Below are 17,418 nucleotides of genomic sequence, written 5' to 3'. Positions count from 1 at the left end.
CTCCTCTGATGCTGCCTGGCCTGCTGTGTTCCTCCAGCTCCACACTGTGTTATCTCAGACTCCAGCAACAGCAGTTCTTACTATCTCTGCACTGATGATGTTACCTTGCCTGGTGATGAAACGTCTGTACGATAACCAGCCAGCTTGGCGAGCAAGCCAACAACCTCATCCACAACCTGAGCTTCAAATCTTCGCAAGAACCTTAAATTGCCTCTTTTGTCATTCACTTTAAATGGATCTCTTCTGCTTCGCAGCCCTTCTGTCAATAGAGTCAATTTCTCCTTATCCACGCTGTCCAAGTCCCTCATAATTTTAAACACTTTTGTTAAATCTTCTCTCAGCATACTCCTCTTCGTGGACATCAGCTCCAGCTTCTCCAATGTATCCATGTCACTTAAGTTCTTCATTGCTGGAACTATTCTTGTGAATCTTTTCTGCACAGTCTCTAATGTCTACACATCCTTCCTAAAGTTTTGTGCCTGGAATTGGGCACAATACTCAAGGCTGATCTAGTGCTTTATATTTGCAATAATAAATTCCTCATGTTTGTGTGCTATATCCCTGTTTTTAAAACTCTGGATAGGAAATGCTTCGTTAACCACACTGTCGTCCTGCATGGAAAGAAATTCTCTTCTTTTGAAAACAAAAGACTGAAGGGTGGCCTAATAAACACCTTGAAAAAGATCTTGATAGAGTAGATACAAAGAATGTTTTCAATTGTGGTGTAGATCACAACTAGGGGACATCAATTAAAGGATAATCACCAAGAAATCGAATGCCAAATTCAGAAACATTCTTTACTCTGAGAATTGAGAGAATAGGGAGCCTGCTACAGGCTATAATTGTATTAAAGATGTGTATCACTATTGTACATCAAGCATTTGGTAACTTGTGTAACAAGTGTTCTTGATCGCCAATAACTTAGAAATAGTAGGGATTATATTGTATAAGTAATGAGCATCAAATATGATAAAGTGACTGGCTGCAGTCAATTATTTTAACTCTTTTAGCTGCTTGTAGCAGCAGATGACCTTTGGGTTTTTGTCTTTTAAATCTCTGCCAAATGTTAAATGGATTCTGATAGGTGTCTTTTATTAATCTTTAATCTCTTCTCATGTCTCAAGTTTTCTATTCCATGCTAAGTAAAATTGGTATGTCTGACCAACACTCGATCCTTAAAATCTCTAATTCTTAGGTGATATCCCCAGCACGTAGTGTTATAACATAAATTGCTATAATTTGATCAACACAGACTTTCAAAGAGAGAATTAGTAAAGATCAATTATGGAAGACCATTTTTTGAGCTTAAAGTAGTGGCGGATTCAGGATAAACCTTGAATTGCATGAGGAAGGTATTTGTGCCATGTACCGAGGGCTGATCCTTGTACTGAAAAAAACTAAGATGCAAGGAGAAATTGGAGAAATTCAACTTGATACATTGAAAGACTATGATCTTGCAAAGTAATCTTGTATCATAATAAAACAGTGCAGAAAACAAAACAAAATGAGAGTTGGACATCAGGACTTGAGTTCAAACTAACTAAAGTTTTAGGACTGATATCAGGAAATGCTTCACACACATCACATGAAGTGGTCTTCTGCATTGAGCAGTGAAGTGAAAAGCCTTGAATTATTTTTAAAAAGTGGATCCTGATTTGTGAATGAGGGACACTTATTACTGTAAGAATGAGCTAAGTGAACAGCCTCCCTCCACTGCAAAGTTCTGTGTGAGTGGAAGGAGGTTTTTTTATTAATAAATACATGTTCAAACATCAATCTTGAAATATATTTTCAATATATTGAATAATTGAATTTTGACTAAATGAATTGATTTTGTTTTAAAAAGGTAATGTTGAGGTTTGTAAATCATTGGATCATGTATATTTGACCAACAGCCAGACCTCATTTTCTTTTGTGCCTATAACCTCCAAGCCAGAACAGAAATAAAGGAGGTCTTGTCTTGATGTTATCTGCTTTACTTAAAGGATACGTGGGCACGAGCTGTAGTTCAGTGAACTGTGTAATAATAAGCAATAACTTGTAATTAGATTTGTTTATTAACTTTAAAATTTGTTTTCAAAATTCTATTATTGCTATTCTTAGCAGTGCCGTAGAGTAGAACTCTTTCAGTGGCACTAGATAGCCACATTAGGCAAGGTGGCTGATGTGGGAATAAGCTGGAGGCCATGTCTCTATTAACTTGGCATGAGAGGGCCTGTCAGTGTGCCTGCCCTGTTGAAGGTGTAGATCACTGTTTTGTTACAAGCTTTGCTAATGCACAAATTTGTGTTTCATAGGATAATGGTGCCAGGGCAAAATAAAGCATTTCAACAATGTGACAGCTATAAACACTTTACTGTCAGAAATATTAACAGATATGAAAATACTTGCACTACTCTGGCATCACCAAGTCAGTGTACCTTCAATCAGAGCCAATAACTCGACCACCTACTGCACTGGGTGTCAGCTCCATTATTCACGAATCATTCCAAATGATTCCGTTGCCAGAGAGAACAGCTACAGCATCATTGGATTATGTGTATTTGACCAACAGCCAGACCTCATTTTGTTTTTCTAATGCCTATAACCTCCGAAGCTTATTTACTGTCGGAGTGATGGTAGAGAAGAAGACTTTAAGGAATGGGAAAATTCTGCCAAGCTCCATCTACAATGTATTCATTCAGAAAGCCCAGTCTTCATCCATCCATCTATTTGTCTTGTGTGTATACTTATCTTTCAGTGAACTTTATACTTGTGGCATTAATTTTTTTTTTTAAGTTCTTGTTTGCAAATAATTCACTGTTAGGAATTAAAAATAAATCTTGCAATTATGAATCATTTATAAATCCAAAAAGCTACTTGAACAGTGATCATTAATTTTACAAATTTACCTGATGACCAAAGACTACCTTCGCTGCAGATGCTGTCATGATGAACATGACAGTAAATAATATCAATGCATTTTAAATCCATTTTGGCAAATGTTTGCGTATAGCACTTTTGCTGGTCTTTGTAATGATTTCTTCGAATCAATTGGTTATGGCCTTTCATGAGCATATCGTAAAACCTGAGATTTATTTGTCACGGATTCATATATCTCCTTTCCAATATGATGCATCCCCCTCTGTAAAATTAATCATTGTGGTCATTGTTAAATGTTGGATTATCACTGAAAATATTTACTCCTCTGCTGTAAGATAAACCCTCACCACAACTCATTGTGGTGTAAGATCCATTTGGTGCATTTGCTGCCAAACTGTCTTTTTGGTGTGGGTCTAAAGGGCCGCTTGTTCAGTGCTGTAAAGTAAAACCACCTTGTGGTCTAAAGAGAAGCAGCTCTTGTCTTAAACAAGATGTAGTTTGATGTAAATGGTAGCAACTTGGTGCAGTTTATGTTGGTACTCTAGACATTGTTACTGAGACTGAAGGAGACCTCAGTTAGGTCCTACTCCTTTGAAATCCAAAGTTGTTCTTCTGCCAGAGACCATGTAATGCATTCCACAATACTAACCCTTTCAAACAGTTGCATCCTTATATACCACTCACTCTTTGTTTGATGTTGCACAATGAAGGCTTTACTGTACAGAACTGCTGTTGATCTTTTTAACTGATCTAAAACCTGAAAAGCCTGCAAAGGTCAGTAGATCAGGCAGCATTTGTCACAGTCATAACAAAAACACAGTTGCTGGAAAAGCTCAGCAGGTCTGGCAGCATCTGTGGAGGAGAAAACAGAGTTAATGTTTCAGGTCCAGTGACCCTTCCTCGGAACTGATGGTGGCTGGGAAAACGTCAGTTTATATGCAGAAAATAGGGAGGTGGGTGGGGTAGGGAGTAAACGATAGGATAGAGCCCAAAGAGAGAGAAAGACAGTTGGACAGACAAAGGAGTTGCTAACGATCAGGCCGGGAGGGTGAATAGTTGTTAATGGGGACTGTTAGTCACTAACAGCAGGGGGTGTGTAGTGGCAGACTATGTGGTAACAAGGTCTGGTGTGTGGGGTAGGGGGCTGGGACATGGGAGAGTTTAGGCCCTAAAATTATTGAACTCAATATTGAGTCCGGAGGGCTGAAGGGTCCCCAAGCGGAAAATGAGGTGTTCCTCCAGCTTGCGTTGGGCTTCACTGGAACACTGTAGCAAGCCAGAGACAGAGATGTTGGCCAGAGAGCAGGGCGGCGCATTGAAGCGGCAGGCAACAGGTAGTTCAGGGTCTTTTTTGCGAACAGAACATAGATGTTCTGCGAAGCGGTCGCCAAGTCTACGCTTCGTTTCCCCAAGGTAGAGGAGACCACATTGTGAGCAGCGAATGCAGTAGACTAGATTCTTGGAAGTGCAGGTGAAGTGTTGCTGGGGAGGGAGGAGGTAAATGCGCAGGTGTTGCACCTTCGCCGGTTACAGGGGAAGGTGCCATAGGGCTGTGGGGAGGTATTGGGGGTGAAGGAAGTGTGGACTAGGGTGTCCCGGAGGGAACAGTCCGGGACAGAGATGTTGGCCAAGGAGCAAGGTGGTGCATTGAAGTGGCAGGCAACACAACATCTCTGTCTCCGGCTTGCTACAGTGTTTCAGTGAAGCCCAGCGCAAGCTGGAGGAACAACACCTCATTTTCCGCTTGGGGACCCTACAGCCCTCCGGACTCAATAGTGAGTTCAATAATTTTAGGGCCTAAACTCCCCCATGTCCCAGCTCCCCCACCCCACACACCAGGCCTTGTTACCACATAGTCTGCCACTACACACCCCCTGTTGTTAGTCATCTAACAGTCCCCATTAACAACTATTCACCCTCCCATCCTGATCATTAGCAACTCCTTTGTCTGTCCAACTGTCTTTCTCTCTCTTTGGGCTCTATCCTATCGTTTACTCCCTACCCCACCCACCTCCCTATTTTCTGCATATAAACTGACGTTTTCCCAGCCACCATCAGTTCTGAGGAAGGGTCACCGGACCCGAAACGTTAACTCTGATTTCTCCTCCACAGATGCTGCCAGACCTGCTGAGCTTTTCCAGCAACTTTGTTTTTGTTCCTGATTTACAGCATCCGCAGTTCTTTTGGTTTTTATTGTCACAGTCATATCGGATTAGAAGCTTTAACTCTTTCTCTCAATAGATGATGTCAGACCTGTTGAGCTTCTACAGCACTTTGTACTTTCATTTCATAAAGTCAACAATTCTCTCCACAGGTCTGCAGAATTGGAATCTTCCTAGCACTTGATCACCGTGGCAGTGTGGGCATCCAGCCTGCTGCATCTACGCCAAGTCTCTATAGAGTAATCCAGCCAATTCCATTCCACTCCTATCCAAAACTATGGGATTATGTATTGCCTCAGTACTTAGCCAATTTTGTTCTGACATCATTTATAGTCCTTTCTTCCAGTGCCATCCTAGGTAGTGACTTCTAGATAATTATCGGTTGTGACATTTTTTTAAAAGCAAGTTCTTCCATACTGCCCACACTGCCATCTTTTGCCCAAAACCTTATATTTGTGAGCTGCAGGCCTTGTATCATCAGCCAATAGAAACAGCTTTTCTACGTCTATCTGATCTAATCCTAACCCCATACACTTGTCATCAAGGTTCTTTATTATTGAAATTAAAATCAACATAATTTTACATTGATTTTAGCTCCATTATTTTAAATGAGGAAAGTGAAAGACCAAGTATTTGTTGCAAAGATAATTTTCATTTCTTTTAATAAAGAATGCTTGAACTGAATGTGAAAGTATTGTCATAAGGAAAAGATTGTAGTCCTGTTTGTTCCACCATTACATGAAAACGTGATTATCATGAAAAGTCAGCCTAAAAATGTAATGTTTTTATTTTGACAGGGCCGTGGAGGTTTGGGTTCTATATATGTGTGGGCATCTGGTAATGGTGGCCGTAGCCGAGATCACTGTTCCTGCGATGGTTATACCAATAGCATCTATACAATCTCCATTAGTAGTACGGCTGAGAGTGGGAAGAAGCCTTGGTACTTGGAGGAATGTTCATCAACCCTTGCTACTACTTATAGCAGTGGAGAGTCTTATGATAGAAAAATAGTAAGTTTTCTTTCTCTCCAACCCTTCCCTCAGTCCATCCTATTTACATTTTTCAAATCTGTACTCATTTGAAAGTTTGGAAGTGGATTTGAAGCTTGAGCCATATTCGGTCATAAGTAGTTTTGCTTTAGTTGTAATTCCTGCAGAATAAGATGCACCCAAGATATGGGGTATATTTTAGCTATAAAACAATTGATTAAATATATTGGCTGGCCACCTGATTTTTACCATAAGGAAGCACAGTCCATTTTGTGGATTGGGCTTCATTATCGATCTGATAACAGGTTATGGGCACCAAGTATGGTGACCCATTGCAGCTCAGTGCACGATCCTGAGTAGCATTTGAAAGGTCAGAGGCGAACCTAGCTAGCAGTGCTACCTAAATGTGGCTCTTGAACATCCCTGATATTCATCACTCCACCATTGTTTGCTGTGTTTTCAGCTGCCTTCAAGCCCCAAATTCTGGAATTTACTTCCTAATCTTCTTTATCACTATTTCTCCCCTTTATGACGTTCCTTAAAACTTGTTTCTTTGACCAGGTTTTTGATTTTCTCCCTAATTGACTTGAATGTTGCAGTGTCAAATTTTTGCTTCACATTGGCCCTATCAAGTGCATTGGAACAGATGCGTTCTCACATGAAAGGCAATATAGTTATAGAGTCATAGAATCATACAGCATGGAAACTTATCCATGCCAACCAAGTTTCCCAAACTAAACTAGTCCTATTTGCCTGTGTTTGGCCTATATTCCTATAAACCTTTCCTATTCGTGTACCTGTCCAAATTTCTTTTAAATGTGGTAGATTCCCCTGGCAGTTCATTCCACATACGAACCACCCTCTGTGTGAAGAGATTGCGGCTTTAAAACTTTTTCTCGTCTCATCTTAAAAATATGCCATGTGGTTTTGAACTCCCTTACCCTAGGGAAAAGACCTTGGCTATTCACGTTATCTGTGCCCCTCGTGATTTTATAAACCTTTATAAGCTCACCCCTCAACTCTAGGTTCCAGTGAGAAAAATTCCCAGCCTATCCAGCATCTCCTGATAACTCAAACCCTCCAGTCCCAGCAACATCCTGGTAAATCTTTTCTGAACCCCCTCCAATTTAATAATATCCTTCCTGTAGCAGCTTCAAATCATTGTTTACCTCTGTCTTTGTTCTTTTGAAGTCTGATAGCAGCCTATATCACTGGAAAAGGATTATTTAAATATTACATTAGTGTCCCATTTGTGTCTTAGAAGTGCTTTGCAGAACAAGTTAATTTAAGGAGATGAATGATGCAGTTGGTTGCGCTGGTACAGAAAGGCCTTTCCGCCTTTGGAACAGTGTTGGCTCTTTGCAGGATAAACTCAGCTTGTCTCACTGCTCCTCCCTTTCCTTCTAGCACTGCAAATTTTATTACTTCAGGTACTTATCCAATTCCCTTTTGAAAGCAGTAACAATTTCCAAACAATGATGCAAAAGCAAACCGTTCAGTATTGGCAGTGACAACAGGGGATATGAAATCTGATATTTACAAAGGTTCAAAATTATTCCAAAATGACCAAGATTTATAGATCCCTTTGTGCAAGGATACATGAGAAGAATTCATAATGAAGTTGGACAAGTTGCATCTTGTATTGGGACAAAAATACACAGCTTAATAGTTGAACCCAGAACCAACTCTCAAGTGTATTTGCTGAGTTGTTTTGAATTGTTTCTGTGAAATAATTTTTTTTTTCTTTTTAGTCAGTTTTCTCATAAGACATTAACTTCTTACTTGGATACAGTTCTGATGTCCGTTGTTACCCTTCGGTATCTCAATCGAGTGGTCAATGTTGATGTGTGAGGCTTACACAAAGTGTCAGGTTACTCACCCCCTAACACTATCTTGAAGTCTCCATAAATTGAAGAGTAATCTCATACAGACTTCCTAGGGAAAGAGATGCTTTAAAACAAAAAGTTACTTCCATTTTCTTTGAACACTTATATGCATTAATGATAATAATATTTGAGATGAGAGGAACATGGCCACTTTATGGGACCGCATTCAAAATCAGCCTGGCCAATGTTCAACCCCTGACCCAGGAGTGCAGAAGCTAACCATAGGGCCTTTACATCATACCTTGGCATGAAGAGACTAACCCAGCATGACTGGAAAATCAAAGCTATGTTCTTCCTCTAGGGGCTTGTTTATTTGATATCTTTACTCACTGAGCCACCAGGCAGCCCTCAATGAGGACCATTTTAAAGTTGTTATTACTACTCCATGTGTTTATTTTAACCTTTCCCCAAATGTACATAATTGTACCTGATTCAGACTCTACTACCCTAGCACATTACTTGGCAGGCCTGAATAGGGACTATTTTGAGAGAATCCCAATAGGTTATTACTAATGAGCTTGGTCTGCATATGCTGGCTGTTTTGGAACATTTCTGATGTGGTTATTAGAGCTGATCTCAATAGGAACCAGGCTTGGGCCCTGCAACGATAATTCAGTAAAAGTTAATTTGGAATGTCATCTTTGAACGTCATCCTAGTCACAATGTGAAGCCCAATAGCATGCATATATTGAGAGATTTTCCTTTGTGAAATTTAGTCTGTGGGACACATGTTAAACTGGGCTCGCTGTTCATGTCAGGCCGGATTACAAAGACCTGTGCAAAAAGCAGTGACCATAATTATTTGAATAATTTTTATTCAAATGTTTGCCCCATTTAAGGCCCTTTGTGAGAGCTTTGTTGCCATGTAATTCCAAAGTACTCATAATTGACTGATCATGCAACTTGAATTCTTCACTAATCTTGTGTTCTGCAGGTCCTGCCTTCTTGAAAGTGCATAGCTATTACTACCCCTCTTCTTTTCCTTCTCCTCCACTTGCTTGTTATATTATCTCCTCTAAATGTATTGATACCTTACTGGATACAGTTCTTGTAGTACCTCACCAGAGGGCCACTACTCTTGTTTGAAATGTTCATGGCAATTGCAACAGAAACTATGACTAATTATTTTATAGCTTAATCCAGGAGTGTTGTAGCCATCTAAAGTATCAATGCTACTGCTCCAGGTCCCAGTGGAAACTGTTACCAACCACATCCTGCTCACCTCCAACCACACACCACCACCACCACCACCACTCCTCCCCCATCACCATCTATGTAATCAAGATCTTTCAATATTTTGAATATCTCTACTAAATCTCCCCAAAACCTGGTTTGCTATAAGGAGAACAATTCACATTTTTCCACATAATTTAAATCCCACATTTCTGGTACCATTGCAGTTAATCTCCTGTGCACTCTTTCCGAAATGTTAGCATGCTGATTCATACAGGTTTCTAGATCTGTAGCAGCTGAAGAGGGAATTAGCCCACTTGACTTCACCTTGAGTAATACCTCTGTCAAAAATTTTGTTTCCTGCAGTATTCCCTGTGAAGTCGATTTTGTTATGTTGAAGCCATTTTCACTTTTATAATGCAACATTTCCCTTCAAGCTATGTGAGAGAACCAAAAAACAAATTTAGCAATCCAAAACTGACTGTCTGTAAACCTATTAGCTGAACAATTAGGTGTCAACAAAATCTGTAATTGCTCGGCCCAATCCCACAATTGTTCATTGCAAGGATGCTGGGAAACCAGTACTGATTCAGTGGAGAGTATTGCCTTATTAGGTGACACTGTTTGACAGAACAGCTTCTGTATTAAATACCAAATGTAGCAGGCTACAGACAGAGCTAAGCAATCTGGTTCATTAACCTCATCTATTAGAGTCCATATTCATCCAATCCTCTATTGTACATAGTTCAGCCAAGTTTACCATTAGCAGATGCACTAGAGCAAATTGTCAAACCTTCATTGTTAAAATGGGCAAGTGTGGCAGCATTATAGGAAGAATGTTGAATGTGATGCGGTTGCTAAGTTACATATCATTGTAACTTCACCATTTGCTACTGTTCCACAAAAATCCTGAATTCTCCAGCAACCCCATTGGAGAAGCACCATTGCCAAAGAATTCTCACTGTTCAAGGAAAAAAGCCACCAATACCATGTCAGTAAATTTGCATAGTCTTTAATAATGTCAAAAGAAAATGTCTGTTATAAAGGCAGTATAATGTCCTATGAGTCTTGGTGCCTTGAATAGTTAATTTGAAAATTAAAATATAACCAGTTTGTTACTGTTCACATGAGTCTAAAGTGCAGAGTTAGCAATTAATCTGTTAACAACATGATTGTATTTGTGGCAAACGCATCCTTTTAAAAATCCACGTTGTGGGAATGAAAAATGAAACGTTGGCTCATATTTAGGAAATGTTCAATTTTCTTAAGTTGCAATCCTATTTCATAAGCATGTGTCATTATGCCTATTACTTTAACCTTTTTTTCCTGGGTTTATGATAAATCAAAAGTACAGAAAGAGAGTATGTGTAAGCTTGGATAAAGATGTCAGGCCAGATCAAACCATTAACAATAATGTAAACAATTCCCCATTAAGTTTCTTACAGGTGACATTTGTGGTTACCATATTTTTAATTTGTATATTTGTTTTATTTCTTCCTTTTGCTCTCCTTTGAGCACAACCATGTAGCTAATACAAATTGAAAATTTGCTTCTGCTTCGGTCAATTTCTCTTCTGTGGTAAAAGTAATTCTATAACTATGGTTCCTATTTTCAATATCCCTCCCCTACTGGAGCTATATTACTACCAATGAAATCAGGACGGGGGCTGTGTATGGAAATCCATACCTTGCTACTTGGTGCTGTGTTGTTTGGTCACCTAAAATTGTTTATAGTTTTTAGGCTATGTCAAAAACGCCAAGCTTGTGTACTACCTACTTGATCAGAATTATTATTTAAATTACTGCAGTTATAGATTTTCTGGCGTAGAAAATGTAACAGGGACTTGTTTCATTAAATAAGTTATTGTGGACGTATTGTTTCAGATCACAACTGACCTCCGGCAGCGATGTACTGACAGTCACACAGGAACATCTGCTTCAGCACCAATGGCTGCTGGGATTATTGCACTGGCACTGGAAGCAAAGTAAGCTGTAATTCATTTCAAGACAGCTTCTGTTAAATGGTTCCTCCGTAAACTTAATGAAAACTGACAAGCTCAACTGAATTAACTTGATTAGATAAATTTTAAACACATACATCTTAATGATTTTCACAAGGACTTTTTTGTCATGCCTAAGATATTTTCAAGCTAATATATTTGTGCTGTGAGCCGTGGTGAGTGGAATTGGCTGAGCACATGGATATATTTGATTTAATTGAGAGGCTACTCCACCCCAAAAAAAAATTTAGATCATTGCTGAAGAGCAACACCAAAAGAGAGTTGAAAGCTACAAGGAACCTGATGTATACACTAATGATTATTTTTGCTTTTATGCATTTACCAAGCAAGACCTGTGTAGTTATTTGTTCAACTGGGCATCTAGCCAAACCAACAGGTAAATAGAGCCAAATTTCACGAATAGACTCATACGGTTAGTTAATTCTCTCTTCATTGAAAGATGCTGTCTTCAAAAAGCATTAGATTTATCAAGTTTACTTCAGACCTTTTTTTTTTTTAGAAACAAAAGTTTTAATCTTATTTTAAATGTCTTAATGAAAGATTTTCCATATGAGGTACTGGGGTCATTGTAGAGTTTGGCAGTATGGGCCTATCTGCTGAATTGTTTGAAGCCTTTCTTTGACCTGGGTTGTCATGCACTTTTGAATTGGGGAAAAAAGTGCTGATTTAATCACTGCTTGAACTCTAGCTGGCACATGAGAAAAGCAAATGTGTTCCGAGATGGACTATTGGCAGGTGAATTGTTTGTGCATGAATCCAGTACAGATTATGTAACGGTTGTAATAGCACTGTAATTTATGCAGGCATGCTCTTCAGAATCCAAAAGAGCACAGTGGTGACATCACCTTTCCCAGCTGAAATATGATGTTAATTATTCTCTTGTGTTTCTTGGCTAGACTTTTTTTAAAGCTCCACTCTTCCCACCCGACCATTTTGTTTCAAAATTTATTTCTAAAGTTTCTTGATGAAGGGTTTATTATCCTCTGCATGTCTACTTAACCATTGCCATGCAATCTACTTCTACTTGATTGTATTGAAGAAGTACTTTTTCTCCTGTTTGATTTGCTCTAATAAATACAGCAATTATCCCTTCCGCTTCCAGAGGACTCTGCTATAAAGGCTTTTTGTGTGGAAGATCAGTTTTTCTGTTTATAATTAAAGAATGATTAAAAAAAAATTGCAGCATGAAGCTACTTGGACCATCATCTCATTGCCAACTGATAAATAGCCATCCAGCCTAGTTCCATTTTCTAGCTCTGTAGCCTTGAGGTTACAGCACATGAAGCATATACTCAAATATTTAAGATATCTGACAGTCTTTCAGACAGTGAGTTCTGGTTCCCCACCACCCTCTGGATAAAGAAATTTCTCCTCCTGAACTTAATGACTCTTCCATTAGATCTATGCTCCATGGTGATCGATTCCCAACACATGGAAAGTAGGGCCTTCCTATCCATTCTGTCTCGACTGTTTATAATTTTGTGCACTTCAGTTAGCTCTCCCTTTGTCCTCTTTTATCCAAAGAAGAAAACACTACCCTATAAATAATCTTTTCCTCCGTTAACTAAAATTCTCCAGTCCAGTCAACACTTTGGAAATTCTTTCTGTACCCTCAATGTAATCACATCTTTCCTATTGTGCACTTACAAGAATTGAATGCAGTACTCCAGCTGTCACCTGACCAACGTTTCATACAGTTTCAAAATAACCTCCCAGCTTTCATATTCTCTACCTCAATTAATAAGGCAAGTATCCTGTAGATCCTTTTGACCACCTTATGTTCCTGTCCAGTAAACTTGCCGGGATCTGTAGACATGCGCTCTGAAGTTCCTCTATAATTTTTGTTATCCAACTTGCTTTGTTCGTGTTCCCTTGTTATGTTACCTCCCACCTTTTCTACATGCTGTTGCATGCACTTATTTGTACCGCCATATGTTGGTTCAACATGACTGCTTGATGGTACGGTCATTTTTTTGTTATATAAAGAAATTATTTTAAAGAGTTTAAAACCTTGTATCCTAACATGCATCAAACCAAACTTATGGGCTCGATAATAGTCCAGGTATATTGCCAGAGACTTTTGTGCTGGGTCTTCTGTTGTTTGTCATTTATATAAACAATTTGGATGAGAATATGGGAGGCATGGTTAGTACGTTTGCAGATGCCACCAAAATTGGTGATATAGTGAACAGTGAAGAAGATTATCTCAGAGTACTATGAGATTTTGATCGGATGGACCAATGGGCCGAGCAGTGGCAGATGGAGTTTAATTTAAATAAATGTGAGGTTTTGCATTTTGGTAAAGCAAACCAGGGTAGGACTTATGCATTTAATGGTAGGGCCCTAGGGAGGGTTGTCAAACAGAGTCCTAGAGGTACAGGTACATAGTTTGTTGAAAGTGCTGTCACAGGTAGACAAGATAATAAAGAAAGTGTTTCGCACACAGCCTCCATTGGTTAGAGCATTGAGTGCAGGAGTGGAACATCATGTTATGGCTGTACAAGGCATTGTTGAGGCCACAATTGGAATTCAGCATTCAATTCTCGTGCCCTGCTATGAGAAGGATATTATTAAACTGGAAAGGGTGCAGATGATTTACAAGGATGTTACTGAGACTGGAGGGTTTGAGTTATAAGGAGAGGCTGGATAGGTTGGAACCTCTTTCCCTGGAGTTGTTGGAGACTGAGACCTTCGAGGTTTGTAAAATCGTGAGGGGCATGGATAAAGTGAATAGTCAAGATCTTTTGCCTAGTATAGGGAAATGCGAAACTAGAGGGCATAGGTTTAATGTGAGAAGGGAAAGATTTAAAAGGACCTGAGGAGCAACTTGCTGACACACAGAGGGTGGTGTGTACATTGTACGAACAGTCAGTGGATGTGGTAGAGGTGAGTGCAGTTACATTTAAAAAGATATTTGGACAGTACATGAACAGGAAACATTTGAAGAGATATGGGCCAAATGCAGGCATGTGGGTCTGGTTCAGTTTAGGAAACCTGGTCCACGTGGACGAGTTGGACTGAAATATCTGTTTCTGTGTGGTTTAAGGAGCTATACCTCTAACCAAGATGGTCTAATCCATCTGCAATACAAACCATCACTCGACAATTTGAAAATTGCTCAGGTATATCCTGTCCACAAAAAGCAGAACAAATCTAACTTGAACTATTGCTTTCCCATCAGTCTATTCTCAATCATCAAAGTGCTGGAAGGTGCTATCACTTGGGATATATTAAGAAACAGATATTACATCGTCATGGTGTTTTACTGTTTCGTTAACCATCTTGTGCAAGTAAAGTTGTTTGGTTCAAAGTCAGTATCTCAATTTGGCAAGAGCACCCAGTCGACCTTTCAAAGTGAGGAATTTGTTGGCAGTAGCAGTGTCAAAGAAAAGGTTCTTTATTGCAAACCCTGGATCTCACTACTGTAATCTAAAACTTTGCAGTATTGCAAGGTTACATCCCTCCCCCTTGTTAAACCCAGAATTCAAGTCACACAAGCTACTTTGACCTCATGAATCATAAGGTTCAAACCAGGACATGTATTGACATGATACAATAAACTGGCATTTATATTTTAACTACTTCTACCAGCTCCCTTACCACCATGTTCCAAGCACTTAACACTCTGTGTGGGGAAAAAATAAACTTGCCTCTCGCATCTTTTAAACTTTCCCCTGTTACTTTAAATCTGTATCCCCTAGTAATTGAATTTCTACCCTGGGAAAAAGATTCCAACTATCTATGCCTCTCATAATTTTCAAAACTTTTATCAGATCACCCCTCAATTCAAGAAGTGAAGATAAGCCAAGTTTGTCCAATCTCTGCTCGTAGCTAAAACTCTCCAAACCAGGCAACATCCTGGTAAACCTTTTTCTGTACCCTCTCCAAAGCCTCCACATCTTCCTTGTAGTTTGGCAACCAGAACTATATGCAGTATTCCAAATGTAGCCTAACTATAGTTCTATACAACTGCAATACGACTTGCTAATTTTTATACTTAATGCACTGACCAATGAAAGCAACCATGCCGTAGGCCACCGAGATCATCTTAACCACTTGTAGAGCTACTTTTAGGGAACTGTGGATCTGTATGCCTATATCCTTCTATATGTTAATGCTTCTAAGGATTCCACCATTTACTATATTACTTCCTTCCTGTATTAGACCTTCCAAAATCCACCATTTTGCATTTGCCTGGATTAAATTCCGTCTGCCGTTTCTCCACCCAATTCTCCAGTCTACCTATATCCTGCTGTATGGACTGGCAATGTTCCTGTCTATCTATAGCTCCCCCAGTCTTTGTGCCATCTGCAAACTTACTAATTAGACCACCTCCGTTCTTCTCCAAATCATTTATAAACAACAGGGATCCCAGCACTGGTCGCTGTGGAACACCACTAGACAAAAGTCATCAGGGATTTAGAAGGTGCTATCTAAGGAGTGTTGAATTTTTGCAGTGCGTTTTGTAAAAAGCACACATTGCTGCTACTAAACATCAGTGGTGGAGGGTGTGAATTTTTGTGGACGTGGTGCCAGCCGAGCCTAGATGGTCAAGCTTAGAAACAGAGAAACATAGAAAATAGTAGCAGGCCATGTAAGTCATTTGCCCCTTGAGCTTGCTCTGCCATTCAATATGATCATGGTTGATTATAGTTTGAATAACATTTGTGAAGATTTGAAACAAGAATTGTAGTGCATGGACTGGGGCTTACTGGGGACTTGCTTGATTTATTATGTATGATGCATGTACATGTCATAATTTATCATTTATAATGACATATGCTATACATTGTAAGTTAATGCCCAGATATCAGTGCTTTGCACTTGCACTTACTATTCATTTGTTTACTTTCACTCCTCTACAGTTTTGCATTTGTATTCTCTCGCTCAGTTTTGGATATGATGGGTCTCATTCGCTTTTTTAAACAGCCTCCTCACTTTTTTCCTGACACCATCAAAGATTTGAGTGTATGAACAACAGTATAGTCTCGTGTTTCATTTTTTATTTGTCAGGTTGTTGTGGCCTGTCTGTTGTGGTGGGGCAGTCATTATTGTATGTTGCGACACAGAATCAAAAGAATAAGAGTAAGCCTTTTCAGTTTCTTGAGCCTGTTGGTGTAATCAACAACTAGAGATCTTACAAATGAATTTAATGGCATGCAACAGTGGAGGCCAGTGACTTCGGCACAGGTCTACAGATTGGTAACTCCATAATTACTTCTGTATTTGGCCCTTCTAATGTTTTGGTCTTTGGCAAATTGTTGCTCAGCCGTGTGCACGTTATTTTGTGAAAATTTCTCTCCTCATGCAGATAGTAAAATTATCAACTCATATTTTTTGCCAATATGGTGAGATTAAGCGATATATTAGCCACGTATGGGGGGCACCTGCACATGATTCTGCTCAAAGGACAGCATTTACAGAAGCAGCCTATGTAAAAGTACATTGTGAGGAGATGGTGGCTTTTTATACAAGGTTCAAGCAATGACAAGCTTGGTGAAGAGCTTGGTACTGTGACATTTCACAGGATACACTCATGCAGAATGTGACCTCTTATTAATTCTGACTGTGTCCTAGGAAACTGTTCTCTTCTAGAGGCTGTATTTGACCCATTCAGTGCTGACTCTTGGTGTTGTAAACTGTTTCAATGCAGCTGCTCACATCTAAATACAGCTGGAAACACAAATGACCCCTATCTAACATGATTTTGTTTTTAAAAAGGACTTGTTGTTTACACAAATTCAGTGTGTCCATTGGTGTTCCTTAGCAACCAGAACTGCAACTTCCTATTACAGCCACCAGGAAGAATAACAACAAAGATAGACAAGAAGCTAGTGAAAGTGGAACAATGATTTAAAAGATTTGAGACCAAATGTGTTTCAGCTCACTAGTAGCCTGTCACAGCTAAATGTTTAATAATTGTATTTCATTTTTTATTCAGCCTGTGAAAGACTTGCGTTCTAACAACTTCATTCCCATTGTTGTACTTTGAAGTGCATTCCTTGTTGTGCATTTTTAATCTGTTGTTTTGCACTTCATGTATGCAGATCATTAAGGAGCAGGAAATTAGTTCCAGTCTAGCCGACTCTATTCCAGCAGTTTGCTTTACGTCTATCCATTTTATTTGAAAAAGAAATGCATATACATTAGGTATATGTATGTACTCTATTTAATAAAGTATACTGGGGGAACTTATTGATGTATGGATTTCTTTCACTAGTACGAAGCACTGAATCAAATCAAGTTCATACTGTAGACAACAAGGTGCAGGGCTGGATTAACACAGCAGGCCAAGCAGCATCATAGGAGCAGAAAGGCTGACGTTT

The 17,418-nt window shown here is 39.3% G+C and overlaps 1 protein-coding gene across 3 annotated transcripts in view; it reads left to right on the top strand.

Moving 5' to 3' along the window:
- Positions 1-17,418, top strand: part of pcsk5b (proprotein convertase subtilisin/kexin type 5b) — a 355,500-nt gene that overhangs the window by 124,868 nt on the left and 213,214 nt on the right. For all 3 annotated transcript variants that reach the window (XM_048595072.1, XM_048595074.1, XM_048595073.1), the window contains exons 8-9: positions 5,822-6,034; positions 10,956-11,056. In XM_048595072.1, the coding sequence (XP_048451029.1) occupies positions 5,822-6,034; positions 10,956-11,056 (314 nt within the window). The remainder of the gene's footprint in view (positions 1-5,821; positions 6,035-10,955; positions 11,057-17,418) is intronic.

This window comes from Rhincodon typus, chromosome 3 (assembly GCF_021869965.1).
Source record: "Rhincodon typus isolate 14 chromosome 3, sRhiTyp1.1, whole genome shotgun sequence".
Lineage (NCBI taxonomy): Eukaryota > Metazoa > Chordata > Chondrichthyes > Orectolobiformes > Rhincodontidae > Rhincodon > Rhincodon typus.
Note: the sequence above shows the minus strand (reverse complement) of the source record. Positions and strands in the feature narration are given on the sequence as shown.